Consider the following 16447-nt stretch of genomic DNA (forward strand, 5'->3'; position numbering starts at 1 on the left):
GTACTTTTGAAAACAAAAAAGCAAACCCCCAATAGGTGGCAGCAAGAGGCCGCTTTATTTGAGTAAAGCATTGAACGATTCATTCAGCCAAAAAAGCCAATAGGATGAACGGACAGTTGAATCAATCCCTGAATCATCGACTCACCCGAGTCTTCTTGGCGAAGGCCTGAATCGTTCGTGCAGGGAAACGTCGCTGTGTATTATTCAGAGATGGCCAACTGTTCTGCTGTTTATTTTATTATACTTATCGCAATGATTTTACTACTACTATCAATAAAATTAATATTAATAATGATAATATTGCCGGAAGTTGTACAGCGCATGCGTCACGTGTTCATCATCAGCATCCATGACAACCGTCCTGTGGGTGTTGTTTGAATCTCGCTGTGTCGATTGCCATCTGATCTCTGCGTCCTCCGTGACAATTTTTCCAGATTATCGATATTATTGATCGTTGGATACGTCGATTGATCGCCTGCTGTTCCCATCACTCAGGTTTGACCCTTTTTATTACGCTGTGCTTTGTGTTTGTGTTCAGTATGTCTTGTGTTCACTACAGGTTCCAGAGTCGACTCACCTACGACTCGCTCCAGTTTGAAGGCCTCAACATCAGCGCGGGGGAGCTGAAGCGGCAGATCATGAGGAGCAAGAGGCTGAAGTTCTGCCAGCTGAAGATCAGCAACGCCCAGACTGATGAAGGTGAGTTGAGGAAAAGACACTTCAACTGTTCTACGCTAACATTAGATGCGTTACATCAGACACTTCTGGAAGCTGTAAGGTGGTGCTGATGCTGACATGTAGGGATGTTTTGGCTGTTTTAAAAGGCTAATGGCTCTCAAAGTATACCGTGCTCCATAATTATGTGCTGATTCTGATTTTATTTTGCTGTCAGAATACACAGATGATGCTCTCATCCCTAAAAACACGTCGGTCATCATCAGACGGATCCCTGCGGCGGGACTGAAGTCCTCAAACAGAAGATTTGTTGGGTGAGTGCTGTGAAATGAGCACACGCGTCCTCTGTTAGATGTTATATGAAGACTCCTGGTCTGTCCCTGGTGTTTTAGTCACACAAGCTCCTTTGTTTTGCAGACATCAAGCTGGACGCTGGCGTGAACCTTCACCTAGAGCTGATCCTTCACTCCTCTCACTGGAGCAGTTGTTGAAGGTATTGAACAAATGAATAGCACAATAGCAAAACGCAATGTAAAGCACACAATATACGCACACGCACTCAGCTTCTTTTTTTTTTTTTTTTTTTTTTTTTTTTTTTTTTTTTAAATCTTTTTATTGTTTTTAGCATAAGAAATAATCAACAACATAAACAGAAAAAAAAAAAAAACTACATAAATAAATAAAAATAAGGGGGGTTACAAAGGCCATTTCAAAATATACAAATAGTCAGATACAACATAATACAACATCATCCAGAAAGCATAAGGAAATAAATAGAATTAAATATGAAACAAAAATAATTTACAGAGAAATGCATAGGCTCCACAATTCGATTTACTCCAGACCAATCTCACTTATAAAAAGTTACAAGTTAGCATTACTGATATAGAACATAATAGGGCTCCAGATTTTTAAAAATGTGTTTAGTTTGTTTATCATCCCATATCGCATTTCCTCCATGGGCAACATGAAACTTAAGCTTCTAACCCATATTTCAAAAACAGGCACATAATCTGACTTCCAATTTTGTAAAATTATTTTCTTTGCTAATATCATACACAAAGATACTGCCTGTGATATATATTTATCTCCTATTTCTGAGGTGTCTCCGAAAATGCCCAATTTTGGATCTGGTGACAGACTTATCCCGTATACTTCAGATATAAAATTAAAAATGCTCTGCCAAAATGAGCTAAGTTTATGGCATGACCAGAATGAGTGAGCCAGTGTACCTTCAGAGTTTTTACATTTGTTGCACAATGAGGAAGAATTTGGAAAAATCTTATTTAATTTCACTTTAGAATAATGCAGTCTGTGAACAACTTTAAATTGAATCAGTCTGTGTCTCGTGTTGATAGAGCAATCATGAATTTTGGAAAGATAATCTTCCCATGACTCATCTGATATTACTGTATTTAGCTCTTTTTCCCACTCTTTCCTAATTTTGTCAGTGTTTGAATTAACCTCATCCAATAATAAGTTATAGAAAAAAGAGACAGTACCTTTTTCTATTGGGCTGTGTTTTGTTATATTCTCAAGTGTCTGGTGTATGGGCATATTTTCAAAACCATGAAAATTTTTCCTAGTAAAATCCCTTATTTGTAAATATCTGAAAAACTCAGAGGATTGAAGATTATATTTTGATTTTAACTGACTAAATGAGCCAAATTTATTATCAACATATAAATCTCTTATATATACTAATCCTTTTTCTTTCCAACGTGTAAATGTTTTGTCTAGAGTTCCAGGAATAAAGGCATGGTTTGAACTTATTGGGCAATCCAAATAAGTATTTGGGAGACTGAGGGACAGTTTAATCTGTTTCCATATCTTGAGAGAGTTATTTATCACAAAATTATCTGTGTAGATTTTTGATTCAACTTTTAATGGACTATTCAGTAAAGCTCTCAATGATGTTGTCTTACAGGAGGTTCTTTCTAGTAAAACCCATTCTGGTATTTCTTTAATGTCTTCTGGAGTATGTCTCCACCAAGCAAGGGACTGTAAATTTGCAGCCCAATAATAATGTTTGAACGAAGGAAGGTTGAATCCTCCTTTTACTTTAGATTTACATAAGTGTTTTTTAGATATCCTAACAGTTTTATAATTCCATATAAATGAAGTTATTATGGAATCTAATTTTGTGAATAGTTTAACTGGAATAAAAACTGGAATGGACAAAAATAAATATAAGAATCGGGGAAGTGTTACCATCTTAATTGCGTTAATTTTTCCTACCATAGAAATTGGTAAAGTCATCCAAAATTTTATATTGTCTTTTAACTGATTTAATTTAACGTGCCAATTGGATTTTAATAAAGCCTCTGCCTTTTTTGTAATATTAATTCCTAAATGTTTAAATGAATTATGAGTTATTTTAAATGGAGTCGATTGTAAAAAATGTATATCATTATCCTCCGTAAGGGGCATTAACTCACTTTTGTCCCAATTTATTGTAAAACCTGACAATTTTTTGAATGATTCTAATACATTTAGAAGGGTTGGAATGGACAATTCCGGTTTTGTCATATATATAAGCACGTCGTCTGCATATAATGATATATATTGGGGTCTATTATTAATTAAAATAGGAGAGATTTGACTATTCTGTCTAATACTTGCAGCCAATGGTTCTATAGCTAAGGCAAAAAGATAAGGGGATAGGGGACAGCCTTGGCGTGTTCCTCTATACAATTGAAATGAAGGTGATAGTGTAGAGTTTGTGAGGATTGAAGCTTTTGGATTAGCATATAACATTTTAACCCACTGAACAAATTTGTCTCCGAATCCAAATCTAGATAAAGTTGCAAACATATAAGACCATTCAATTTGATCAAATGCACGTTGAGCATCTAATGAAATTACACATGCTTTAGTTGTATGTTTCGTATAAATTATATTAAAAAGACGTCTTAAATTTGAATGTATGTGCCTATTTGGCATAAATCCAGTTTGGTCGTGGTTTATGACCGAACATATATATTGTTGTAATCTATTGGCTAAGACTTTACTAAGGATTTTTGTCTCGATTGGGATAATTGAGATTGGGTGATATGATGTCACTTTCATTTTGTCTCGTCCGGGTTTTTGTATTAGTGATATAGTAGCGTTGTAAAGCGTTGAGGGGAGTATCGATTGAGAAAATGAGTAATTAATCACGCGGAGAAAGATTGGACCTAAAATCCCCCAAAATTTTTTATAATATTCTGCACTAAATCCGTCGGGGCCTGAGCACTTATTAACCGGGAGATTTTTCACTACTTCATTTAACTCATTAAGGGTGATATCCTTCTCTAACGTTTCAGCAGCTTCTTTACTTATTTGAGGAAGATTAATATTACTTAAAAACTTGTTTATTTCACTTCTGTCCGTGTTTCCATTAGATGTATAGACCTCTTTGTAAAATTCTGCAAAGCTTTCATTTATTTTTTTAGGGTCGGTTATCGTTTCCCCGTTTTCAGTTTGAATTTTATAAATGGCTTTTTTTGTTTGAGCTTGCTTTAGTTGACGAGCTAAAAGTTTTTGAGGCTTCTCACCAAGTTCAAATTGACGTTGTTTAATTTGATTAATTTGTTTAACAATTGTTTTGGAAAGAATAGAATTATATTCACTTCTCAATGCTACTATTTTCTTCAATGTCTTTGAACATAAGTTAGTTTTATAGTTTTCTTCTAATTTAGTGATCTGATCATCTATTTCATTTAATCTCTTTTTATCTTCTTTGTTCTTTCTACTTTGAAAGGAGATTATCTCACCTCTAATTACAGCTTTCATTGAATCCCATAATACAGATTCATTAACGCTGCCATTGTCATTTTCAGATAAAAAATACCCAATTTTTTCAGTTATATAATTACAAAAAAAATTATCATTTAAAAGCGAGTTATCGAATTTCCAACAGTACGTTCCTTTTTCCAACTTTATTTTTAAATCTAGTGACAATGGGGCATGATCTGAAATTAATCTATTGTGATATTGGGAGGATGAAGCCATTTTTATTAAGTTGGAATCTACAACAAAAAGATCTATTCTAGAGTAGGATTTATGCACTGAAGAATAAAATGAATATTCTCGAGAATATGGATTTAAATGCCTCCAGATATCAACCATATTAATATTCCTAAAATAATTATTTAACGCAGCTGCAGACTTGCTTTTAAAGGTACGACTAGGCCGCGTATCTTTTATCGGGTCAATGACACAATTAAAATCTCCCCCAATAATTACATTTTGTAAAGCCGCATCAGGTATTTTAACTAAGAGTTTATTGAAGAAAGAAGGGTCGTCGTAATTTGGACCATACAAATTAACCAATGTAATAGGGACTGCGTTTATTTCTCCACGAACGATTATGTATCTGCCATATTTATCGGATATTGTCTGTTTATGTATAAATGGAACATTTTTCTTTATTATAATCGCCACTCCCCTAGTTTTGTTAGAAAAATTTGATTGATATATTTGAGCTGCCCAATGAGGATTAAGAAGTGCCTTAGCAGTCTGTTTTATATGAGTCTCCTGCAGAAATATGATTTCGGCGCATAGCTTGCTTATATTATTATAAACTTTACGTCTTTTCACTGGGTGATTCATGCCTCTGACATTCCAGGTTAAAAGCCTTACTACATTTTCTCTGACTGTTTGAACTATTCTGGGTTTTCAAGTAAAAATCTCCATCTTGGCATCCGACTAAAGTTAACATAAATCAACAGGCCTTTCGCAAGAACTTTAACTGTAACCCCTTCCCAAGAACAACTGACAAAGCAGGAAAATACAAAGATGAACACCCCAATTTCCCCCCTCCCCACATCTAACGTCAGATGGCTTAGTTCCACGTTACTGCTGGATAACTCACCACCGAAGCAACGTAATCTTCCGTATTCCTTATTGAGAGAAGCAAAGAAGAAAAAAAGGGAAAAAAACATACAAACTCGTATTCCTCCATACAATTAAAGAGTAAAATTATATTCGATATGATCCTCTTATTTCACCAGAACATACAATGTCATTGTCAACGTTATTTATGTTTATTTAAGATTTGCACATTCGTGTTTCTTATTTTAATTCGCTGATCAGTTGTTCACCACACGCGACAGGTAGGAGCTTGCTTTCTCTGGTGAATCAAATGTTTTACTTTCGCCATTTTTTGTGGTTAAGATGAATGACGCTGGAAAAAGGAATCCATGTCTGATGCCATTGATCTTGCATGTCTTTTTGACTTCGGCAAATCGAGATCTCTGCTTTAACACCTCCGTCGTCAAGTCTGGAAAGATATGCACTTTTGATCCTTTGTATTCCAGGGGTTTCTCTCTAGCCAACTTCATGATTAATTCTTTCGTTTGGAAGTGATGTAATCTGATGACAAATGCTCTCGGCCGATCATCCTTCAATCTTCGCTGCGCTCTGTGTGCTCGATCTACCTGTATTGGTTTGATGAAGTTTTCTGGGCCCAGCAGTTTTGGGAGAAGTTCCGCGATGAATTCGGTGGGTCTACCGCTTTCTTCCTTTTCAGCAATTCCCACAAGTCGAATGTTATTACGCCTGGAGCGGGATTCGAGATCATCGGTTTTTTCTCTGAGGCGTTTGCATTCATCCACCAGTTCCGCACACTGTTTTTGTACTGCTGACAGGCGTACCTCGTGGTCAGTGCAAGCCTCTTCAATCGATGCAATTTTTTCTGTGTTAGTTGTCAGTGTCGTACGTAATTCTGCAATCGTTTGCGTAAAGGTGTCGAATTTTTGATTGACTGAGGCATTTAAAGCTGTTATAGCGTCTATAATGTCTTGATTATTTGGAGAAGTTGTGCCACCTTTATTGACAACTTGCCTCAGCTCCTCTGCGTTGCCAGCTTTGCCGTGGACGTCGTCTATTTCTTCTTGTATTTTGCCTTCTTTTTTCGGGTTTTTTGGCATTATCAAGGCTTAATGTATTCTTGAATCTCTTGAAAACACTTTTTGACAGGTAATTATTAAATCTGAGGATCGATTGTATTAAATTATTTGGAGGATTGTTGGAGCTTAGACAAGAGCAGCCTTCTCCATGCGCCCCGGAACCGGAAGTCCCGCACTCAGCTTCTTAGGGAGATTTGAGATTGTTTGAAGGGTTGAGGGTGAAAAAGATTCAAATGTGCAAATGCCTGTGAAACAGACTGAGAATCTGGCTGAGGCAAAGGCGTCAGAGGAGGACAAGCTGAAAGCGGTGATGTACCAGTCCAGCCTGTGCTACTACTCCAGCAGGTGAGCGTTCAGACACTGACAGGTTTGCTTTGTGAGAGATGTCTGAGCTGATTCTCATGGTTCTGATGTTCACTAGTGAGGCCATGAGGCTGCTTGGGATCCCGGGACACCACATTAGGCACTGCCCCACTAATGTGGTAACTGGGTTTTCCAAGCTCACGGTTGCTGTGAACTTGAGCTCTTGTCCTCATCAGTCAGATTGTTTGCTCAGAGTTTGACTGTCACTCCTCAATTCACAGGGCAGCCGCTCCGCGCCGCACAAGCGCATCCGGAAGAGCACAGGGATTCCCCGCAGCTTCCTGTTGGAGGTGGACGACCCAGACCGAAAGGGAGTCATGATAGACGGCAGCGGCAGATACGTCATTCCCATCATAGACGCGTGAGTAAACTGTACTTGGCATAGCCGCATGTTCTAGTGTTTGTCCAAATCTCACATGATGTCTGCTTGTGTGTGTTTGCGCTCGATCTGTTCAGTGAGGCCTATGCTGCTGAGAAGAGAAAGAGGCCGTCCTTCTCCTGCCAGACCGAGCCTTTGCCCTCCTCGTCCTCAGCAGGTGCGGCATCTTCGGTCCGGGACGCCGGAGGGAAACGGTCCCGCTCCCCATCTTCACCAGAGACGCGCGGCGACCAGAAGAGACCACGTCGCTGAGAGACCTTCATCCAAGAGACCTGGAGCCGACGTGTAAATATTGTACATAGTTTATTAATAAAAGATAATAAAGATTATAGCCGCATGAACTGTGTGGACTGGTTAACCTTCACTCCAGCAGTGCAACACACACATACACACACACACACACACACACACACACACACACACGAATGAATTCATAAACACAATATCATGAAGTTTTGCTTTAATTTAGGAAAAGAGAAACTCTTCTGGGCTAAAATCTGATGGGTTTTTTTCAGCGTTCTTACTTCAGTCTTTAATGTCAGGTGATCCTTCAAATGTCAGTGTAAAGTGTTGAGTACACTATTAGTGCTCAGTCGTGTTTTTCATAGTTACCAGTGCCAATGGAGTTTTTTAAAGCGTCATATTCTGCTGGAAACGTTTCATTTGAATGGTAATGTCCCATAAGCGGAGGTCTTGTGAGTAACTTCACAAGTCGGTCAAAGTCTACACCGGTGACAAGCTCATCTACTCCCAGAACCTGCTACTCTCTACCTACACGTTGTCAGCTGATGTTTCAAAACCTCAACACTCGCATACAGAACAGCCTCAGCGTCTGCACCTCTTATCGGCACTAGCTGCAAGTCTACACCCCCTCTGTCCAGAAGTGAGCACAGCCTCTTGGTACCATCCCAGCAAGCATTTTTTTGGGGTGTTTAAAGGTGCCAACTGACCATCAAAAGTAAAAATGACTCATTTTATCTCATCCCAACAGGGAAACCACCAACAATAAAGAATGAGTTACTATCTGGTGTCATGGCTTTGCAATTAAAACAAGTTTAGTTATAATGGAGGTCATTGGGGGCAAAAACAGCCACTTGAACATTATGAACAATACATAAGGGTTAAAAGTCTAATAGACGGCTTGGTTAAAACCAGGCTAAATCTAGGCTGTCAGTGAGTGTGCACCCCTAACCCCGCCTCTCACAGTGACCTCACTAGCTCCGCTGAGTGCTTTGTGTCTCAGATTGCATGCAAGTCTGCAGCCAGATACTGCTGGAAGCTAGTCATCAAATACACAGGAACGAATGACTACACGTGTCAATCTGTCTATTAAACTATCTAATCTGTCTAGTCAGTCTTTTATTATCTTTTATATGCAAAAATATTCATTCATAAAAACATATGTATATATGAACACTGGGTCAAATAGGGTCCGTGCATTTTAAATCTAATAACAAAAATAACCCAATGTTGGTCTTGTCCATATTTAAATGAACGTGTGTAAACGCACGCTTTGATCAAACCTTTTATTCCCCTTGATGATATTGTGCTTTTTTTTCCCCTCAATGCCCTCCAAAGTTTCAATGTTTGGCCGTGTCTGCCATATCTGTTTTGTTTAAAAAAAAAAAAGGAAAAAAAAGGAATGCATCGGTTCCTGCATGTAGAATTCAGAAATCTCATGGCATTGAAAGAAAACTGGCAGCAGTTGAGTGCCGAGGTCAAAGGTCAGATGAGCAGGCATCACACCTGATAAACACCTGGGGCAACTGTACAGTAAAAAAAAACAAAAAACAACAAGATTAAGAAATATTGCTTTAATTTGAGAGAGACAAAAAAAACTCTTCCGTGTTAAAATTTGATGTTCCTCCAGCGTTCTTACGTCAGTCTTTAATGTCAGGTGATCCTTCAAATGTCAGTGTAAATTGTTGAGTGTACCATTAGTGCTCAGTCGTGTTTTTCATAGTTACCAGTGCCGATGGAGTTTTTTTTTTTTAGAGCGTCATATTCTGCTGGAAAAGTTTCATTTTAATGGTAATATGCCATGAGCGGAGGTGTATGAGTAACTTCACAAGTTGACCATAGTCTAGACCGATGACATGCTCATCTACTCCCAGAACCTGGCAGAACGAAATGTTGCAGCTCGTCCGGTCTTCAATGATGAGCCCAAAAGAGGCCACTTCACAGAGCCGGCCCAAGGCTTAAGAGAACTGAGAGGCAGGACAAGATGGCGGGCTGGACTTGGTTAACTTTAGATTTTACACAAATCTCATTGTTTTGTTTTTCACCTAAAATAGTAATTAAAACATCCAAGATGTGTTTTGCCTCATCAAAATGTGGAATTTGATCAGCAAACTACTCATTCTAAGACAACTATGCCTTGGGCTAAATGACTTGGCTTCAAGTACGATGCCACACGATTTAGAAATGAAGGTACAGACTGCACAAACAGATAAACGACATGATGCATCTCATTTCACCACAACTAAAGGCAGCGACAAAAAAAAAGTCAAGCTCTCACGATGATGACATTTCTCATGCAACCCTTTAGCAAGCCTACATAGTATTTATGCCTAAAAGTCACTGCATGGGTAAATAAGAAACAAGCAACACACACACACACACACACACACACACACACACATATATATATATATATATATATCCATGGGCCACTGTAAAGTAATATGGTTCTGTCATAACGTTTTGAATGAAAATCTGCATTTGGATAAGACACCTTTAGTATAGTTTTGATTTTAAGGCATAATAAAGATCAAATGCAAGTACGAGTGGATTTACATTGAAAATTTCAAACGCATCAAGAAAACCATGTGCTAAGGAAATTTCAAACCATTTGGAACGCACAGAGACGAGCTTTTGTGCAAAAATGAACTTAAAGGTGCCTTTAAAAAAGTGTCAAAGTACTTTTGAAAACAAAAAAGCAAACCCCCAATAGGTGGCAGCAAGAGGCCGCTTTATTTGAGTAAAGCATTGAACGATTCATTCAGCCAAAGAAGCCAATAGGATGAACGGACAGTTGAATCAATCCCTGAATCATCGACTCACCCGAGTCTTCTTGGCGAAGGCCTGAATCGTTCGTGCAGGGAAACGTCGCTGTGTATTATTCAGAGATGGCCAACTGTTCTGCTGTTTATTTTATTATACTTATCGCAATGATTTTACTACTACTATCAATAAAATTAATATTAGTAATGATAATATTGCCGGAAGTTGTACAGCGCATGCGTCACGTGTTCATCATCAGCATCCATGACAACCGTCCTGTGGGTGTTGTTTGAATCTCGCTGTGTCGATTGGCATCTGATCTCTGCGTCCTCCGTGACAATTTTTCCAGATTATCGATATTATTGATCGTTGGATACGTCGATTGATCGCCTGCTGTTCCCATCACTCAGGTTTGACCCTTTTTATTACGCTGTGCTTTGTGTTTGTGTTCAGTATGTCTTGTGTTCACTACAGGTTCCAGAGTCGACTCACCTACGACTCGCTCCAGTTTGAAGGCCTCAACATCAGCGCGGGGGAGCTGAAGCGGCAGATCATGAGGAGCAAGAGGCTGAAGTTCTGCCAGCTGAAGATCAGCAACGCCCAGACTGATGAAGGTGAGTTGAGGAAAAGACACTTCAACTGTTCTACGCTAACATTAGATGCGTTACATCAGACACTTCTGGAAGCTGTAAGGTGGTGCTGATGCTGACATGTAGGGATGTTTTGGCTGTTTTAAAAGGCTAATGGCTCTCAAAGTATACCGTGCTCCATAATTATGTGCTGATTCTGATTTTATTTTGCTGTCAGAATACACAGATGATGCTCTCATCCCTAAAAACACGTCGGTCATCATCAGACGGATCCCTGCGGCGGGACTGAAGTCCTCAAACAGAAGATTTGTTGGGTAAGTGCTGTGAAATGAGCACACGCGTCCTCTGTTAGATGTTATATGAAGACTCCTGGTCTGTCCCTGGTGTTTTAGTCACACAAGCTCCTTTGTTTTGCAGACATCAAGCTGGACGCTGGCGTGAACCTTCACCTAGAGCTGATCCTTCACTCCTCTCACTGGAGCAGTTGTTGAAGGTATTGAACAAATGAATAGCACAATAGCAAAACGCAATGTAAAGCACACAATATACGCACACGCACTCAGCTTCTTAGGGAGATTTGAGATTGTTTGAAGGGTTGAGGGTGAAAAAGATTCAAATGTGCAAATGCCTGTGAAACAGACTGAGAATCTGGCTGAGGCAAAGGCGTCAGAGGAGGACAAGCTGAAAGCGGTGATGTACCAGTCCAGCCTGTGCTACTACTCCAGCAGGTGAGCGTTCAGACACTGACAGGTTTGCTTTGTGAGAGATGTCTGAGCTGATTCTCATGGTTCTGATGTTCACTAGTGAGGCCATGAGGCTGCTTGGGATCCCGGGACACCACATTAGGCACTGCCCCACTAATGTGGTAACTGGGTTTTCCAAGCTCACGGTTGCTGTGAACTTGAGCTCTTGTCCTCATCAGTCAGATTGTTTGCTCAGAGTTTGACTGTCACTCCTCAATTCACAGGGCAGCCGCTCCGCGCCGCACAAGCGCATCCGGAAGAGCACAGGGATTCCCCGCAGCTTCCTGTTGGAGGTGGACGACCCAGACCGAAAGGGAGTCATGATAGACGGCAGCGGCCGATACGTCATTCCCATCATAGACGCGTGAGTAAACTGTACTTGGCATAGCCGCATGTTCTAGTGTTTGTCCAAATCTCACATGATGTCTGCTTGTGTGTGTTTGCGCTCGATCTGTTCAGTGAGGCCTATGCTGCTGAGAAGAGAAAGAGGCCGTCCTTCTCCTGCCAGACCGAGCCTTTGCCCTCCTCGTCCTCAGCAGGTGCGGCATCTTCGGTCCGGGACGCCGGAGGGAAACGGTCCCGCTCCCCATCTTCACCAGAGACGCGCGGCGACCAGAAGAGACCACGTCGCTGAGAGACCTTCTTCCAAGAGACCTGGAGCCGACGTGTAAATATTGTACATAGTTTATTAATAAAAGATAATAAAGATTATAGCCGCATGAACTGTGTGGACTGGTTAACCTTCACTCCAGCAGTGCAACAAACACACACACATACAGGCATACATGGTTTATGAGGTCAATGTGACTTTTTGGTGGTTTACGGGGACATACCTTTGCCAACATCCTACGAACATAAAACTTGTGCCAAAATTTTTTATTTGAGCTACAAAAGGCAAACAACGCTTAAAAACAGCAATTTTAGTTTCACAACACACTCAAATTAACTATGTGACATTTCACAGGCTTATGGGGACAGACAAAATCATGGTTTACAAGGTCTGTTTACATGTTACACACAAACCTAGCCCCTTCATGGTTTAAAAGGACTGATTAACACATTTTACATATCACACTATTCTGCTATTGCAGTAAGGGTGACAACAGAACAGACTCTGGCTTTCCTCAGCTAGACACCTGCTAAACCCATCTCAGTTGCTAAGGTTCTGCCTGTCACTTCTTAAATGACAAAATACTATTTTGCTTAAAATACACTTTTGATTTAACAATTCTGTAGGCTTATTGTGTTGTATCAGTTAAACAATCTGTTTAATGTACTGTTGAACAATAACCTGAAAAAGACAGCATTTTAACATTAAAGTATGAAGAGTTAATTGTTTAAGGGCCTTTGCTCTTATTTTATAGGACAGTAGATATTTTGAAAGGCAACTTCAGATAAAAAAAGAACATAATTGGCAAAGAACCTTCAACCATGAACAACCAGAAGCACAACTGTACGATAACATATTCATTATTTTATTCTTTTACTTGGCCAGAACACAAATGTTCCCCTCTGTGAACTCTGTGTGGAGTTTGCATGTTCTCTGTGTTGGAGTGGGTTTCCTCCAGGTGCTCCGGTTTCCCCCACAGTCCAAAGACAAGCGGTACAGGGGATTGAATACACTAAATTGTCCGTAGTGTGTGTGTATGAGTGTGTATGGATGTTTTCCAGTGATGGGTTGCAGCTGGAAGAACAACCGCAACGTAAAACATATTCTGGATAAGTTGGTGGTTCATTTCACTGTGGAAACCCCTGATAAATAAAGGGGTTAAGCCGAAAAGAAAATGAATGAATGAATGATTACAGCTTATAAACAAACTAATGGTATTTTAAAATTTAATTAAGTCGTTCAACAGATTATTCTTTTTCAAATTTAAATATTTATACTAGAACACAACATGGTAGTGCACTAGAATACTGTCAAATACAAAACATTGCCACTCAATGACAGAAATAAAAAAATAAACTTTTTTTATTTTACTTTTGAAGTCCAGGAAAACAGCAGGGGAACTAAACATGTATATACATTTTATTATGAAATGCATCAACTATTATCGCTCTGACAAGAACAAAAAATAGATGGATAAAAATAGATAAAAAGATAGATAAAAAGAAAAAAAGATAAAACTAGACATAAAAGTTTGATTCCACAAATTGAATGATACATACAGAATGATATGAACACAAAACAGATTAAAAACTAAATTTCGTAATGTGACAGTAATATAATGTGTTATAATGTGACTAATTAATATCATACACATTTTCACTTTTTTGTCACAGTGACAATATTTGACCATTTTCAAACATGTAAATAAAAAACAAAAAACATGTCTTTTTGCTACTCAACACTGTTGTAAATGTTTAGTCTGAGGGACTGCATTTGTGGGTTATGTATTTTTGTGTGATGGGTATTGCCCAGGCTCATGAAGCAGACGTGGACCTGGACTGTGGAGCAGTACCAGACTGTGGAGTAGTGGCAGACATGGGTTGAGAAGCAGAGGCAAACTGTAGAGCAATGTAGAGACTACCCTAGAGTGATGATGGACTGTGAAGCACTGGCATGGAACAGAAGTGGGTTTGAAAATGGTTAAATATTGTCACTCTGTGACAAGGAAAAAAAATGAAAATGTGTATAATAATAATCAGTCTTTTGAACTCATTACAGCCTTCACGTCTGCTTTTGTCCATGGTCTTCTCATGTAGGTTGTTCTGCCAGTGCTAGAGCCTGAAAGCAAACAAGATGATTAACTGTTAGCATCACTGACTTTTAATAGATCATATCAACTGTTCATCAATATCGTTTAAAAGTCTCTTTCTTGGAAAAAAGGTTAATCCTTAGGTGTGCACTTACACCATGGTTATACATCACACAACTACATGATTTAACAGCAACATATGCGAGTATAACTTTCAGTAGCTGCTTTGAATCATTGTGGACTATTGAAAGTGATATGACCTTTCCATGTAAAGACTTTTCTTAATTTTAAAAAAAGGCAATCAATAATTTCATAATATTCCCTATTATATTTTTCCACTGGAGAAAGTCTTCCGTTTTTTAGTTTAGCTGAATAATAAAAAGGTAAAAACGGCAAAGGTCAATATTATGAGCACAAAAAATAAAATAAAAATATATAAAATTATAAAAATTAAAATTTATTTTTTGATTTTTTTGTCAGCCAGATATCGCAGAGCCCTATTTAAAAATGGCCAGATACAAAAGAGAAAGTGATAAATGGAAGACATTGACGAGAAATGTAGCATAGGAAAAAGCATTTGTGCATTTGCGCTACAAGCACTGCGATAGAAAGTCTGAACGTGTATTGAGTGCTGCTGGAAACATTGCGACTCCAACTAGGTCTGCTTAATCCAGACAATGTGTCAGCATGTTAGCTTTTCTGTCAAATAATTTACCAAAAACAGTGGAGAGTTAGTAGCCTACGCTGTTTTTTCCTCAACATCTCATTTATATTGTTATCAATAGGCTAATATTTTTTGTTCTTCTTTTTATTATTATCATTATTATTATTAGTTACTATTTATATTATCACTGATACTGAAAAGTGTTATTTAGGCTATTTGTGAAGTTCTTAAAAATGTAACATTTAATTATTATACAGGAGGGGGGAACCAGTGAATATTGTCCTCACCACTTAAAAAAATGTGTAAATAAAAAAAAAAAAAAACTAAAAATAAAGGATAAAAGGAAAAGCATGCTCTTCATCATTTTTCATAATCTGATTTGTACATGCTGCTGTGTGTGTGCACTTAGGCTAGACGAGCAGAGTACACACATCTAAAGTTATCTTACTGTGAGCGTTTTAATGGTCAAATAGGTGTCAAAATGCTGTGTTCAGTGATCATTTATAAGAAGCTTAAAGCACAGTTTGTTTCATATTTTTATTCTATTGTTCATATTTCCCTTTGCTCATTTACAGGGAGGAAAATAACTGCATATATACAGTTGAAATCCGAATTATTAGCCCTCCTGAATTATTAGCAACCATTTTCCACCAATTTCTGTTTAATGGAAAGAAGATTTTTTTTCAACCCATTTCTAAACATAATAGTTTTAATAACTAATTTTTTATAACTGATTTCATTCATCTTTGTTATGATGACAGCACATACTTTACTATATATTTTTCAAAGTACAAGCATTCAGATTAAAGTACAATTCAAAGGCTTAATTAGGATAATTGGGCAAGTCATTAATATTGACCTTAAAATAAGTTTCAAAATATTTAAACCTGCTTTTATTCTAGCCAAAATAAAACAAATAAGACTTCCTCCAGAAGAAAAAAAATATTATAGAAAATACTGTAAAAAAAATCCTGAATTTGTTAAACATCCTTTTGGAAATATTTATTAAAAAAATATAAATAAAAAATTCACAGGAGCGCTAATAATTTTGACTTCAGCTGAAAAATCGTTTTGAATAATCTTGTTTGCAATTATGACAAAAATAATCGTGATTATGATTTTTCCCATAATAGAGCAGCCCTTACTGTATGTGTAATGTAGCCTACAGTAGATTATGTGATGTGATCAATTAAAAAATACATTTTCTTTTTTCTTAGTAATAAACATGCTTTTACACTATACTGTATGCTTTAGAAAAGATACAATAGATGGTGAGAAGTATAGCCCCAGGCTGCAAAAATTAAACAAATATAAGAATGAAGTTGTTTAGCCTTTATAGCGCCCTATTAAATTGTGTTGGGGTAAAAAGAATGTTTACATTTCTTTGACTATCATGGCGATGTTATTACCTCAAATCTTAAACGTGCGCACATTGCAAGA

The 16447-nt window shown here is 38.0% G+C and overlaps 2 protein-coding genes and 1 long non-coding RNA gene across 8 annotated transcripts in view; 2 read left to right on the forward strand and 1 right to left on the reverse strand.

Moving 5' to 3' along the window:
• The window catches only part of LOC137496369 (uncharacterized), a 39832-nt gene that overhangs the window by 16665 nt on the left and 6720 nt on the right, over positions 1–16447 (reverse strand). The window lies entirely within an intron of this gene.
• On the forward strand, positions 370–7647 carry LOC100006815 (E3 ubiquitin-protein ligase RBBP6-like). Of its 4 annotated transcripts, none has more exons than XM_073908991.1 (7): positions 370–699; positions 893–989; positions 1093–1168; positions 6823–6911; positions 6988–7048; positions 7151–7290; positions 7386–7646. In XM_073908991.1, exons 1-7 carry the CDS (start codon positions 540–542, stop codon positions 7558–7560), a joined length of 798 nt encoding a protein of 265 aa, XP_073765092.1. In that variant the 5' UTR covers positions 370–539; the 3' UTR covers positions 7561–7646. The 4 variants fall into 4 exon arrangements, with proteins under 4 accessions (XP_073765092.1, XP_073765094.1, XP_073765093.1 ...); XM_073908993.1 differs by having other exon boundaries at positions 370–797; positions 7386–7645; NM_001386523.1 differs by lacking the exon at positions 6988–7048 and having other exon boundaries at positions 400–699; positions 7386–7645.
• On the forward strand, positions 10378–12363 carry LOC100329825 (E3 ubiquitin-protein ligase RBBP6). Of its 3 annotated transcripts, XM_073909043.1 has the most exons (7): positions 10378–10925; positions 11119–11215; positions 11319–11394; positions 11541–11629; positions 11706–11766; positions 11869–12008; positions 12104–12363. In XM_073909043.1, the coding sequence occupies exons 1-7, from the start codon at positions 10766–10768 to the stop codon at positions 12276–12278; spliced, it is 798 nt and encodes a 265-aa protein (XP_073765144.1). In that variant the 5' UTR covers positions 10378–10765; the 3' UTR covers positions 12279–12363. The 3 variants fall into 3 exon arrangements, with proteins under 3 accessions (XP_073765144.1, NP_001373472.1, NP_001373471.1); NM_001386543.1 differs by lacking the exon at positions 11706–11766 and having other exon boundaries at positions 10576–10925; NM_001386542.1 differs by lacking the exons at positions 11541–11629; positions 11706–11766 and having other exon boundaries at positions 10576–10925.

This window comes from Danio rerio, chromosome 8, assembly GCF_049306965.1.
Source record: "Danio rerio strain Tuebingen ecotype United States chromosome 8, GRCz12tu, whole genome shotgun sequence".
Classification (NCBI taxonomy): Eukaryota; Metazoa; Chordata; class Actinopteri; order Cypriniformes; family Danionidae; genus Danio; species Danio rerio.

Bases quoted from the DNA above. Each gene is read 5' to 3' on its own strand.
- LOC100006815 (XM_073908991.1), top strand. From the start codon at position 540: ATGTCTTGTGTTCACTACAGGTTCCAGAGTCGACTCACCTACGACTCG. The intron at 700-892 runs GTGAGTTGAGGA...TTTTGCTGTCAG, and splicing joins CAACGCCCAGACTGATGAAG to AATACACAGATGATGCTCTC. The intron at 7,049-7,150 runs GTAACTGGGTTT...CTCAATTCACAG, and splicing joins GGCACTGCCCCACTAATGTG to GGCAGCCGCTCCGCGCCGCA.
- LOC100329825 (XM_073909043.1), top strand. From the start codon at position 10,766: ATGTCTTGTGTTCACTACAGGTTCCAGAGTCGACTCACCTACGACTCG. The intron at 10,926-11,118 runs GTGAGTTGAGGA...TTTTGCTGTCAG, and splicing joins CAACGCCCAGACTGATGAAG to AATACACAGATGATGCTCTC. The intron at 11,767-11,868 runs GTAACTGGGTTT...CTCAATTCACAG, and splicing joins GGCACTGCCCCACTAATGTG to GGCAGCCGCTCCGCGCCGCA.